Raw genomic sequence first — 14143 nt, forward strand, 5'->3', positions numbered from 1 at the left:
GTTTGACTCAATATTCCTCAGGGACATCCCACGGTCACAGACAGCAAGACTCGGGTCTGACTCAATATTTGTCAGGGACATCCCATAGTCATGGACAGTAAGACTCGGGTCTGGCTCATGATCCTCAGGACTCATTCCCAAATGCCGTGATCCTAAATGCTGAAAGATCAAAGTTCCTAAGACCAACACCCTTAAAGTCCAAATACCTGAAGACTAAAATTCCTGATTGCAAACTCCCCCAAACCATGATCACAGACAGATGCTTCATACAAAGTGGAACTAAGACCTTGCTACCATCTTTGTTTGGAAATGATGTGTAGTTTAAGGACGTGCATACGGTGCCAAGTTGACAAGGAGTGGATGTGTGAACTTGACTGGATCAAGGAATCCCTAGAAACCTGCCGAAGCATTATCCTGGGTGTTTCCAGAAGAGACTACCATGTGAATCTGAGTGGATGAGGTAGGCAGACCTGTCCTCAATGTTGGCAGAACTGTCCAATCAGCCGGGCACCCAGAGAACAATGTCAGAAGGTAAATGGGCCTCTCTAAGAGAGGGGGACTGTTCTATGCTGCTGTGACATCAGAACTCCAGGCTTGTGGCCTTCAAACCCCAGAACTAAGTCAGAATCCCCAGGTCACAAAGTTCCCTGCCCTAGACTGAGAGGACACCTCAGCATCCCCACTCATCCACATAAAAACATTGAAACTTCCCCCAGTAAACCAAGAGATATCCTTTTTGTACATCTGCATTTGTGAAAGACAAAATTTCTCAGGCCCTTTGGCATATGTGGTGGTGACCCACTCCTGACTTTGACAGGTCTTGCCACAGACTCGGTGTGTCTGCTGTGAGGTTTCAGATGCCTGCGGTCAGAGGCTGTGAGCACAGACTCCCGCCAGTGGTGTGCGCTTGCATGCCTCCCTTTCTCAGCCTGTTTCTCTGTGTGATGGTCTGTCTGCTCACAACGGTCAATCCTGGGCAGCTGTCGCCAGCGTTCCTGCTTCTGCTGCAAAAACACGTGTGCCGTTGTTGCTGGTTTACTGTGTAAAGTGGTGTGAAGTGTTCTGTCTTATTTCTATGTTTCTCAAACAAATCTGCCTTTAAAAATGTAAACAAATAAATTTTAAAGACATTTTAAATTATTTTATCCCCCACAATTATATTTTCAGGATTTTGATCTTTCAGGATTTTAGCATCCCAGGATTGCAGCATTGCCCATGTGTCTTTCAGGACTGTGAATGGCTCCCAAACACTCCACGTTGTAAAGATGTTGGTTCTTCCCTACTTCACCTATAGATTCAGTTTACTCCCAGCCAAAATCCCAGAAAATTATTTTCTAGATATGGACAACCTTATTCTAAAGTTTATATGTAAGGCTAAAGACCCAGAATAGGCAACATAATATTGAGGGACAAAGACCAGAGTTGGTGCACTGACACAACCCAGTTTCAAGACCTACCACAACGTGCCCAGGACAGTATGGTGTTGGTGAAAGAATGAACAGATTGATCCAGGGGCAGGAAAGAAGGCCCAGAAATAGACCCAGATGCACACAGTCAACTGTCTTTGATGAAAAGGCAAAGATAATACAATAGAGAAAAGATGGTCTTTTCAACAAATGGTGCGAAACAACTGGACATTGTTATGTTAAAAAAGAAAGTGAACCTAGACACAGACCTTACACCCTTCACAAAAATTAACTCGCAATGGGTCATAGACCTAATTATAAAATTAATAACTATTAAATCTCCTTCAAGATAACATAGGGAAAGAATCTAAACCTTGGATCTGGTGAAGCCTTTTTAAATATGACACCAAAGGTATGATCCATTAACAAAATAATTGCTAACTTGGATTTTATTAAAATTAAAAATGTCTGTTCCAGGAAAGACACTGTCAAGAGAATGAAGAGACAAGCCACAGACTGGGAGAAAAATTCACAAAAGACATTATCTGATAAAGGACTGAAGTCCATAATATACAAGACATTTCAAAATAACAATAAGAAAACAAATAGCCTGAATAAAACATAGCCCATGACCACAGCAGACGCCTTACCAAATAAGATAAACAGATAAAAATAAGCACATGACGTATGAAAAGATGCTCCATGTCATATGACACCAGGGAAATGCAAGCTAGAACAGCAGCAAGATGCCACCATGCAGCTGTCAGAGCACCCAGTCAGGGCACAGACACGGCCAGCACTGCTGAGGGCACGAGAGACAGGAACGCTCGCCATGGTGGGGGCACAACAGTACACGACCACTTCCATTTCTTACAGAACTAAACGTGCTCTTGCTACAATAATCTAGCAATTATGCTTTTTGATATTTACCAAAAGGAGCTAAATCTTTTATCTACATAAAACCTGCACAGAGCTGTTACAGCAGCTTCATTCATAATTGGCAATACTTGGAAACAAACAAGATGTTCCACTGTAGGCGAAAAGATACATAAACTGTGGTATGTCCATTCAGTGGATGTTGTGAAGAATACCATAATAATACAATATTATTCAGTGCTGAAAAGAAATGAGCTACAAAGAGTTGTAAAGGGACCTGAGATGCTATCACAAAGTGAAGGCACCACTGAAGGGGCCACACACTGTGTGTTCCCAACTCTCGGACTCAGTAAGAGGCAAAACCACAGAGGGTGGGTTGCTGGTATGGCGGGGAGCTCCAGAAGTTAGATGGGTGAGCTCTGTACTCCATCCCGCAGCACTGCCCTTCCCGGCATCCTTCCCATTACCCCACCTTACACAGTCTTACTTGCAACTCTCTTTAAAGCTTCCTATAAAAAAGACAAGATGTAAATAATGAAAGAAAGAAGGAACAAAATATCTTCTCTAAGATTTGCCAGATAGACTTTTGCATGTGCATCAAGTCAGCAGCCTGACCCATCTGCCCCTCGCCCGGCCCCTTCACCCCTGCCCAAGGACTGACCCTCCAGAGGTGTGTGGGCCTGACCCAGAGGGTGCCCTCCTGTCTGGTCACACAGGTTTCCCTTTGGCTTTGTCACAGGGGCTCCCCTTTCTGCTTGGGCACAGCTGCTCTTTGGGTGTTAAGGATGGCTATCTAGACAAATCTAGGAAAACACAAGCCCCAGAAGTTTGGCAAAATAAAAAATAAAAAAGGGAGGAGCAGACACAGCACAGAGGCCCTCTGGACCTGCCCAAGGTTCTCCATTAGGGGCAGAGCTGGATTCCATGGAGAGGCTGTTGGCACCCGGCCTCGTCACACAGGCTTCTGTCCCCATGGACACAGTCCATCTGTCCAATGCCCAAAGGCGTCCTGGGAGGAGGTCATACCAAATGGTGTTAGTTTTCCAGGGAGTGGTGTGGAAAGCAGCCTGGCTGGGCTGCTCACTGCTGAGCACCAAGGGAGCCTGCGGTGCCACACGCTAGGTCTGGGGCATCCTGGCTGAGCTTCACAGGGAGATGCTGGTTTCTGCCCTCCTCCCTTGTCACTGGACACTGCAAGGAGAGAAACCCTTTTCCCTCCCAACTTAGCTGATCCTGCACTGGGCACCTCTCAGAACCCCCAGCACTGGGGCATCTCCCTCTGGCCTCCCTGGCCACACCTTCAGAGCTCCCCTGACCTGCTCAGGTCCCTGTGAGGCTCAGCACCAGCTAGGCACAGGTGCAGAGAAAGCTGGAAGCCTAGAGGTGAGGACCCTTTACTCACCAAAGCCCAGCCAAGGCAGCACAGTAAACTGTGTTTAAACCTGATTTTTTTTTTTTTTATCACCCTGGGTAGGGTGCCACAGCGTCACAGCTCACAGCAACCTCAAACTCCTGGGTTCAAGTGATCCTCTTGCCTCAGCTTCTCTAGCAGCTGGGACTACAGGTGCCTGGCATAGCACCCAGCTAGTTTTTCTATTTTTAGTAGAGGCGGGGTCTCACTCTTGCTCAAGCTAGCCTTGAACTCCTGAGCTCAAGCAATCCACCTGTCTCAGCTTCCCAGAGTGCTATAATTATAGGCGTGAGCCACCATACCCCACCTAAACTTGACTTTAGACAGTGGGCCCTTAGGAGCTCCAACTTTCTCTTAATTCACCTAAATTCTCGATCAGGTGCCACCGTTTAACCTCTTGAGACTCAGTTTCCTAATGAGGAAATGAGGCTGCTAATAACACTGTCATTTAAGGAGAGTACAACTGTAATGCCAGCTCCCTGGGTGGCTGAGACGGGCAGATCACTTGAGCTCAGGAGGTCAAGACCACCCTGAGCAAGAGTGAGACTCTGTCTCTACTAAAAATAGAAAATCTAGCCAGGCCTTGTGGTGGGCATCTGTAGCCCCAGCTACTCAGAAGACTGAGGCAAGAGGATCACTTGAACCCAGGAGTTTGAGGTTGCTGTGAGCTAGGCTGGCACAATGGCACTCTAGCCTGGGTGACAGAGTGAGACTTTGTCTCAGAAAAAAAAAGAGAGAGAGAGAGAGAGAGAAAAGAGAAAAGAAAGAGAAGCAACAGAGTTGCTTAATGGAAGAATTCATTCACCCACCAATCCTGCGCCAGGCACCTGTGGGCCTCTCACACACAAACAGTGATGAGAGAGGCCCAGTCTACTGTCCTCACTACCACAGAATCACACAAATGTGCAACCACAGGCTGTTCTTGAGGTGAGGATGGTGCCCTGTCCTGTGGGTGAGTGGGGAGGGACCTGAACTGTCTGTGGGACCAAGGTCTGCCAGGCCCATTGAACAGAGACACGGCCACACTCCACACGCCTCCTCCAGGGAGCACAGAGCCCCTCTGGAGCCTTCTTCCTAAACTCTGAACACAAGTGACCACAGCTCTGGGCCCAGCTGCTCCTCACAGGAGCTACAGAGCAGAGACCCAGTTAATACCTCTGAATGTAACCAGCACCACACGGCAAGTGGAAAATTCCGCACGACAAATGATGTTGGTTTGAGAATGGAGAAACCTCCAGTGTTCAAAGGGGAAGAACAGACCCACCCACTTGCCTGAGGGACCATCTGTGGATCCTGCTTCAGAAGAACCAACTATGGACAAATGCCTGACACCTGGGAAATCTGAGCCTTGACTAGGTACTTGGTAAAATCTGAACAATACTATGAAGCTTTAGGCGTGATAAAGCAACGGCAGTTATGTCTGTACAGAGGAAAAGAACCCCTTTCAGTAATATGACTTGGAAACACAACCAGATGACATCTCCCCAAGCCTGGATTTGCTTTAAAGGTGTGAGGGGAGGAGGGAACAGTACTGGGTGCACAGAAGCCACGGGACAGCAAGAGAGTTGCTGTGCTCTGAGTCACCGTGCACTGTCCCTGGGTGACAAGCAGATATCGTGGTGCAATTCTCCCCAGCACGGTATCTAGTGTTTGACACCTCACACGGCACTTTCTAAGGTACCGTGTAGTCAGGAAGACGTCTTCATAGAATGATAATCAGGAGCATAGCAGCACAGGAAAGGTGCCGAGGTGATGTAAGTAGCAGGGTCTCAGGGCACGGGAAGAGCATGTCCCCTTAACACCCGTACCTCAGGTGTAAAGAGCGGTGGGAAGGCGCCAAGGAGTGGGGAGCTGATTCTGAATGTGGAGCTCGCCCTTCCTACACACCAACTCCCCAGACAGACCTGATGGTCACCTCCTCCAATTCCCAGGGACTAGCACAGACATCAAACTGGAAGTTCTAAGTTGTGGGGGACAGGGTGGGAGACGGGAACAAGACTGGGGAAGAGGAGGAGGAAGGCAGAAGGCCGGAGAGGTGGGCAGAGGGGCTGGCCCAGGGAGCTCGAGCAGCTGCGGGGACCTGGGGCTGGGCTGGGGCCCAGAGGCTAGGGACAGCAGTCATAGTGCGGAGGAGGCCACAGGTGTGGCCGGGGCTCCTCAGAGGAGCACAGGGTTTGACCCAGGAGAAGCAGCCTGGACAGGAAACTGCCCAGGAAAGGAAGTCTCCAGAACCCACCAGAACATAGCCCTCTCTGATGGTTTTATGTGAAAATGATTTTCAGTCAAGGGTGCGATCTGCTTCCTCCTAGGCCTTTTTCCCAAAACAGGAATGAGGGGAAGACACCAGTAGCATTTACATCCCTCCCTCTATCACCATCCATTCCTCCCATTCATAAACAGCAGTAAGGGACAGAGCGCAGAAAGCGGGCCTGTCGGGGCCCCTCCCAACAAGCTTGTGCATGGCCAACGGAGAGGGCCGATGCTAAGGGAGGGTTAGCCAGGGACCATGAGGGAGGCTCAGCCAGGGACTGTAACCATTGTCTGCAGCTCCTGGGCTTTGTGCTGCTCTCGAGGAAGAGCCATAGTTTATCAGGATCCTCTGCTGGAGGCCCCAGGAAGAAGCTGCCAGAGGACAAGCAGATTAGGGTCCTCTGTGCATCAATGGGCAGGAAACAGCGAGCCTGCACCTGCCCTGGCTGACCCCAGCCTGGTCACCACTCACGGGAAGACGCTAACAGCTGTGGAGCCATCACACTAGCCACTCCTGGGACCACACCACACACCCACTGTGCCAGAGTGACAGGGACTCCGGTGAGCATGTGTGTGGGGCGGCCACAGGTTTGGCCACGGGAGGTGAGGCCTGTGGGGAGGACTGTGGATGCCTGACTGAAAGTGTTCTCGGTCCATTCTCCCACATGATTTTGGCAGCTCAGGCTGGGGGCTAGGCCCGGCCTCGACCCTGTTCCTCACCCACATTGCACAACCTCACTCCTGCTATAGACCCTAAGGGAAGCACGCCCTGAAGCCCTCACAAAAACCCCTCACAAAAACAAGTGCTGCTTTTCTGAGCCTCTCTACTAGTAAATGCTTAATTATAGTTATTAACGTCTATGGCATAACTTTCATCTCAGTTTGAAAGATGTTTGAGGACAGGGCTGAGTCATTCTTTCCCCATAGAACATAGTTCGGAGCAAGGCACGGGACACCAGTAGCAGTGTGGTACTGCTGTCACTGTTGGTGGTGGGGATGATGACGACGGACATGTAGTTATTGATGGGGATGAAGAGGGTGGTGGTGGGGAGCACACTTGGAGGGAGCCCAGGGGAACCCCCACAGGCAGCAGGGCACCAGGGGGCTGACTCACCTTCACCAGTGCCAGGCTTCTCTTTGGAGTCTCCTGGAGGCAGAGGCCACTTCTGGGAGGCGGTGAGTGCCGAGAGGGGCCTGGGCACTTGTGGGGGCACGTGCAGGAGGTGCTGTGGCCCCAGGTCGTCCTCCCTGGAGGACGCAGGCAGCCTCTGAGCAGTGTAGGCACCAAGGGCTGCCACCAGATGATGTGTGTCCATGCCTCCGTCCGCCTTGGGGCTGAGCTCATCAGGCTGGGCCTGGCTGAAGGTCCGCAGCTGGAGGCCCTCGGGGGGCTGGGCCCGGGGCCCCAGAGGATAGGTCAACGCAGAGGTGCGGGCCATGTATGTCAGGATGCTCTCGGGGAGGGAGTCAGCACCCTGGGAGACAGAGAACAAACAACACAGGGCAGCAGTTGCCTCTCCGCGGTCAGCCGCAGGGCTGCAACACCCTCAGCCCAGGCACCGAAGTGCCATGCAGGCCAGGCTTGTGTCCCGGACTCTGCCAGCCAGCCACTCACTGCCTCACTCCCCAGGTCAGGGCTATTCAACCTTTTTTATCTCACAGCACATTTAAACCTATAGTTAAACTGCCACAGCACACTTAAATTACATTGAACAAAAAAAAAAAGAAAAAAAAGAGTAGAAAATAATAATAATATACTTAGTGTGCTTTGAAAATAATTTAATTAATGATCTTTAAAAACTTTTGCAGCACACCTAAGATCATCTCATGGCACACCAGTTGAAAATCACTGCCATAGCTGCCTTTTTTTTTTTAATTAAATCATAGCTGTGTACATTAATGCATTTATGGGGTACAATGTGCTGATTTTATACAGCTACTTAAATAATAGCTTTATTAAGGTAATACACGCCATGAAATTCACTCATTTTAGTGTTTTTTTAGTATGTTCAAAGAGTTGTGCAGATCACCACTATTTAATTCCAGAACATTTTCCTCTCCTCAAGAATCTCTGCAGTTTCCCACCCCCCAGCCCTGGAAACACCAGTTGACTTTCTGTCTCTATGGGTCTGCTTATTTGGGACGTTTCAGTAAACCAAGTCGCATTTCATGTGGCCTTCTGCGTCCAGCTTGTTTCACAGAGCTCAGTGTGTGTCCACAAGGTGTGTCCACATGGCAACAGGGGTCAGGACTCCCGCCCTTCTGGGCTGAACGATGCCCCATCGCATGTTCAGACCATGTTTTGTTCAGTCACTGATCAGCTGACAGGCATTTGGGTTGTTCCCATGTTGGGCTATCTTGAACAGTGCCGCTCTGAGCAGCCGTGTGGGAGTCTCAGGGTGGACGTGTCTTAGTTCTCCTGGGGCCCACACTGCTGGGCAGATGGTGAGGCCACAGTGACCTATGTGGAGCTGCCGACTGCACCGCGCCCACTTTCACAGCCCACTGGTAACAGATGAGGATTCCAACTCCTCCACACCCTTGCCCAGACTTACTATTTTTCACCCTTTTTTGTCATGGTCATCCTGGTGGTTTGATCCGCACTCCCCGATGGCCAGCGGTGCTGAGTGTCTCACACGCTAACTGCCCTCCTCTTCCTGCACTGGCATTTGTCACAACCCAACGTGCACGGCTCCCTGATATGTTTGTTGCTCAGCCACCTTCACGGAGGCTGTAGGTACCTTATCTGGACGTCTTTAGTTCACTCCAGCTCCTTTTCTGATTATCTGAGACATTTTTATATCCCACTGTTTTAACTGCCATGTGGTGCACAGGGACCTTGCCAGGGCTCTGGCTTGATGACACCCTAATGTCACGTGCTGATCCGTATCCTGGCTGACACGGTCTTCCGTGGAGCCTTCCCTGTTTACCCCTCACGTATGTCTTAAGTGTTCCCAGGAAGATGTGTTTTCCTCACCAGTCGTTTCTGCCATGATATAAATGCAGGCCCAGGTGCTGTCCTACCTGTGGGACAGCTGTAAAATTATTAAAACTCACGATGTTCTACCTCTGACTTTGGCTCCATCAGAATAACAGCGATTTCCAACTCTGAGGCCTTCACAGAGGCTGAGGAACCTGCAAGCACCGTCCGAGCTCCCTGGACAGTGTGGGGAGACCTGTGGACCTGGATTTTTAAGATTTTGCTCATTCACATCCTGCACTTGTGCTTCTGGGGACATATGACCCATGTCCAGTGTGTGGGGTGCCCACCGTGGCTCCGGGTGAGGTGTGCAGCTTCACTGAATAAGGCAAGTGGTTCAGACCCCCTCGTCTGGCCATTTCCAAAAATACCTGGATATTGGATAGCAAGCTGGGGAACAGGTTGATGTGGGTTCTAATATGTTCTCATGCATGAACTTAGGAAAATTACTGAACCTTTTGAGACGCAATTTTCTTCTGTCAAAGAAAGAAAATGGATGTTATCTCTAAGGTTTTTTTATTATTATCTCTAACACGATATGACTTTAGCTATTGTCTAAATCATTTAACTTTGTCCTAGGACTAGCTAAAAACAACTGTTCTTCCATCAGAAAACAGAAAATAAGCTGGAGGTGGAGAGAGGGTGGGTGAGAAAACGCTGCCACACAAACAGCCCTCCAGCAATTTCCCACAAATTGGGTATAAATGTCAATCTTAAACTCAGCCTGCACTTCCATTCAGAAGGGCTGTCTCTGAACACCTGGCCAGGCCGCCATGCCGGGGGCTGGGACCCGCGTCCAAATGCCTCATTAAGGTGCCACAAGCATCTCTGCTCTCTACAGTGGTGCAGCCCGACCCAGCGCTTCCTCTCAAAGGGCCTTCAATTAAGGCTGAGCCAAGAAGCTGCAGGTACAGGACACACCGGCACAACACGACGCATCACAAATCACCGCAGAACATGATCTGTGCAGGTGACAAAAATAGATTGTTTATGCTCTGAATCAAATTAAGGTGAAAAGGAAAAAGAATATTTCAGTAGTTATCAGAAGCAGAGCAACGGCAGTGACCATCAGCTTTCACCAGTCCCCCCAGGGGTCTCACAGAGGACGCGGTGGTGTCCTCAAGGTGAAGGGGTCTTCCTGCAACCAAGAGGGCCTGCAAGTTGAAGACGAGCAGTGGGGAAAGTGGTCTCAAGGTGACTTATTCTTCTGGGACTCCACGTCTCCACACAGGTGGTGCTAGACTCTGGAACCCACCTGCACTACGACAAGCTTAGCGGTCTCTGCTCTGGTGAGTTCTGTGACCTGCGCGTCGTCTGAAAGTAGGTGTGGTCACAGCAGTGGAAAAGCTGCTGCTGTTACCAGAACTGTTGTTTGTCTTGGTTCTTACACTTTCAGTTCTTAAAAGAAGTCAAGAAAACCACAGCTCAAAAAAAAAACACAGCTCGATGGGGGTAAAGCCGTCCAACTCTGTTTTCTTTACTTTCAGCTCTGAGTTTAAAATTTTGTGACTCACTTTCAACCCCTCACCCTACTTTAAAGATGCCATGAAGGCTATGTTGAACAGTTTGATGAGAATATTTCAGATTGTATATGAAACCAGCACATTGTACCCCTCGATTGCACTAATGTACACAGCTATGATTTAACAATAAAAAAAAAAGGTTTTAAGTCTCAACTAGTCATGCCTGTGATGTGGGGTTTCCTGAGATAATGCTGAATAATTTTTAAGGCTGTAGCTCCCCAAATCTAGAAATTAAGCAACCTAAAAGCATGAATACAGATCAATTTCCAACACACAGTGTGGGCACTTCTGATACTTGAAGTCTTCAAGCTGTGTGTAAAAGAAATCTAAGAACGTCCTGGGCATGGACCACTTTGTGTGTGTGGAGCATTTGTGAAACACTGCCAAAGTTTGCTGAGATTTAAGTTTAAGTGTCTTAAGCTGAGATTTAGGCACATTTCTTAACCCATTGCATTTCCATCCCCACCATCATCCCCACCACCAACAGCAGCATCACCACTGTCAGCACCACCACACAGCTACTGGTGTCCTGTACCTCTCTCTGGACTGTATTCTTTGGGGGAAGAGTGACTCAGACATGGCCCTGTCCTCAAACAGCTCTCAAACTGAGAAGTTATGCCTTAGACATTAATAACTTTAATTAAGAGTTTACTAGTAAAGAAGCTCAGAAAAGCAATACTGGTTTTGGAAGAAAGTGACGAATGTCCGTGGGAGAAAACCAGCGCAGCTTCCTGGAGCCAACTCACACACTCCATGTAGTCACCCTCTGCTTTGGATCCGCAGCCTGCCAGTAAGAGAGGACGTGGTGCTCATGTTCCCAGCTTTCCTGGGGCTGAACAGCAGGCCTCCCTCCTTCGGCGCATAGGCCTCTCCTGGAAGCCCACCCAGCCCAATCCCAGACTGCACAATTATGAATTCAGATGACAGACGGCCTGAGGTCCTGGGAGTCCCACACATGCCAGGACACACAGAGTGGATGAGACTTTTGCCTGTGCACTGGTCACTCAGGCTCATCAGATATTCTCTGTGCCAAGGATCCAAAACAAACTAGGAAACCCAAATTGGGACCTCGTTTGACCACAGAACATGCGCCTTCTCCGTCTGTCTCACAGCCTGAAGGCACCGTTGACAGGCTTCCTGATCAGGACGAGGTTGCTGCCGGCTGACAAAACACAGCGGTGAGGCTGTCCATGGGCTTTCTAATGAGGCCGTCCACAGTGCCACAGGAGGCAGCCAGGCCTGGGAGCGGAGGCAGTGGACTCAGGAGCACTCCGTCCCTGCTCATTAGGGTGCAGCTGAAGCCACTCCATGGTGCCCTTCTGTGCTCTGCCCACGAAGGTGACTCTGGTGACTTGCTCACTCTCTAGGTGTCTGCTTCTCTTCTCTCTCTCTGCCTGTTTTCCTTCGTCTCTCTCTCTCTCTGTCTTCACGTGGTGGAAAGTTTCAGCGGGCAGGAGTAATTCAGGCCCACCCACGAACATGGGAAAGGGTGGGGGTCCCATTCTTGCTGACGTGCTGTGGCCAGGACAGAAGCAGAGGAGCCCCGTGATGGTCAGTGGCGTTGTCTCTGCCACCCAAGGGGAAACTTGGCGCCTCCAGTGAGGAAAATTAGCCCCACAGTTCTCACAAAGTCACAGAAACTTAGAGACTGGAGAAGAGTTAAATTCTAATCCACAGGATCAACAAAGTATAGAAAGTGGACAGTAGTATGAGGCGTGGACATTAAGTTATGGGAACCTGCAAGTGAGCACATATTCTGCTTGTTTGGGATTATTCTGAAGAGACAAATGACCCCTCACGGCAGATGCTGCTGCCCCCGCCCCACTGGCCCTTCCCCTTTGCCCCATCGGTCCTGCTCCGGGAGACTCTGGTTTTCAGTATGGCCTTTCCCACAGCCGTGCCTGACAGCCTCATGCATGGCAGATGGAGAGCGTGGGGCATGATGGCACCAGGGAGCTGCAGGGATCCCACCTCTCTCCTCGGTCAGCACAAGGCCTAGAGACCAAGAGGACAAGAGTCTCGCGTGTCTGAGCAGACTGAGCACCAGGCCAGGCAGCGTCTGGCTTTATGTGTTTTGATTCTTTGTAACCCTCACAGAAGCAGCTCCACGGCACAGACACACAGACACACATGTCTGCATTCTGCAGACGAGACCAGATCACGGGGAGTGAGGGACAGAGCTGGGCTGGCAGCTTCAGGCCGTGCCACAGACAGTGCAGTTGGCAGAGATGACGGAGCCTGTACCCACTGAGCTGGGAGAAGGCAACTTGAGTACCTTGGTTTTTGGCTTTAACCAAAAATAAGGCAAAGCTGAGTAAGAATTCTAGTATTCTGATTTCAGCTCTACAACCATCTCAGTGTTTGAAAGTGAGCATTTTACTCATCTTTCTCAGCCTCAGTTTCCTATTTGTAGAGTGACAGGACTAATGGCCTCTAGGGACCTTCTTGTCCTAATGTGACACAAATCTGCAGAAGGTACGATGAGTCCTTAGGCAGTGACACTGTTGCTTTGTTTTCTGCATCCACCCAGTGAGCTCTGAAGAATCTGTTTGGATGGAACTGAAGACCCTCGTCCTAAGCGAATTATCTCAAGAATACAGAAACAAACACCACATGTATCTCTAATAAATGGAACTAACTGAGGGGCTCGCACATGCACAGAACAGAGGACAAGTCATTAGAAATCAACTTGGGGAGGGGAAGGAGCAAAACACATCTAAGGGGTACAATGGATGCTACTTGGGGGACGGGCACCTGCAGCAGAGCTCCACACAGCAAAAACATGTGCACCCCTACTATTTAGAAATTTAAAAGCAACAACCACCAAAGGTGTAACACGCAGTAACCCCAGAGAACACCAAAGAGGTTTCTTACACATTGTGACATGAGAAGTCAAACAAAAAATAAAGAGAATAAAAAGAATGTCTTCTGCCCACACAGAACTCCACACTGAAGAGAAACATGGTGAAAGCACAGCTCTCAAGGCCCTGCCCCTGCGTACTCTGTGTCTGCACACAGCCTCTTCTCTCAGCACAGTCCTGGACCTCCACCCACCCTGCAGGAGAACCCAGGATAGGAGGAAGCAGTGAGGGACCAGGAAGAGGGGCTAGGGCAGAGACACTTTGGGGACCCTACTATAAATAAGGATGGGGTCACACTTTAAGGTACACACACAGTACCTCTGTGCCTGCCACAGCTTAGACACTGAGCCCACTGGCTGTACAGGCGAGCAAACGAGCAGTGAGTGAGCTGGTGAGGACACAGGCTCCCAGAGGGCATGACTGCCCAGCAAGAAGGTGTGGCCTGTCACTGACAGTGTGGCCTGTCACTGACAGTGTTCAGGAGTGGGAAGGTAAATGCTGCCTGGCAAGGAAACGGGTGACACACCCAGCAGCGGTGGCCAGCACGCAGTTTGGGTGCAGCTGGGAGCAGCTCTGCCACCAGCACTCAGCTTCCCACCAGGGGTCAGTGGAAACGGCATGACAAGACCTTGTCTTCTTCTTTTAGTGAAATAAGCCCCCTGCATGAGGCTGGTGGCAGGCTGTGGCTATGGTCTTCGTGGCATGTGCTACTCCTGGGCATGACCAAGCAGAAGGCAGGAAGGGCACTACGTCCCTGCAAAGTCTCAGGGGCCCTCCTCAGAAACGGGGCTAGGAGGAGACCCACGTCTGGGCAGTTTCCAGTTTGGGATGGAGCC

At 49.9% G+C, this 14143-nt stretch overlaps 1 protein-coding gene across 4 annotated transcripts in view; it reads right to left on the bottom strand.

The window, feature by feature from the left end:
* Positions 1-14143, bottom strand: part of PTPRN2 (protein tyrosine phosphatase receptor type N2) — an 834764-nt gene that overhangs the window by 535425 nt on the left and 285196 nt on the right. For all 4 annotated transcript variants that reach the window (XM_053609608.1, XM_053609611.1, XM_053609607.1 and 1 more), the window contains one exon: positions 7058-7418. In XM_053609608.1, the coding sequence (XP_053465583.1) occupies positions 7058-7418 (361 nt within the window). The remainder of the gene's footprint in view (positions 1-7057; positions 7419-14143) is intronic.

Source organism: Nycticebus coucang, chromosome 11, assembly GCF_027406575.1.
Source record: "Nycticebus coucang isolate mNycCou1 chromosome 11, mNycCou1.pri, whole genome shotgun sequence".
NCBI lineage: Eukaryota > Metazoa > Chordata > Mammalia > Primates > Lorisidae > Nycticebus > Nycticebus coucang.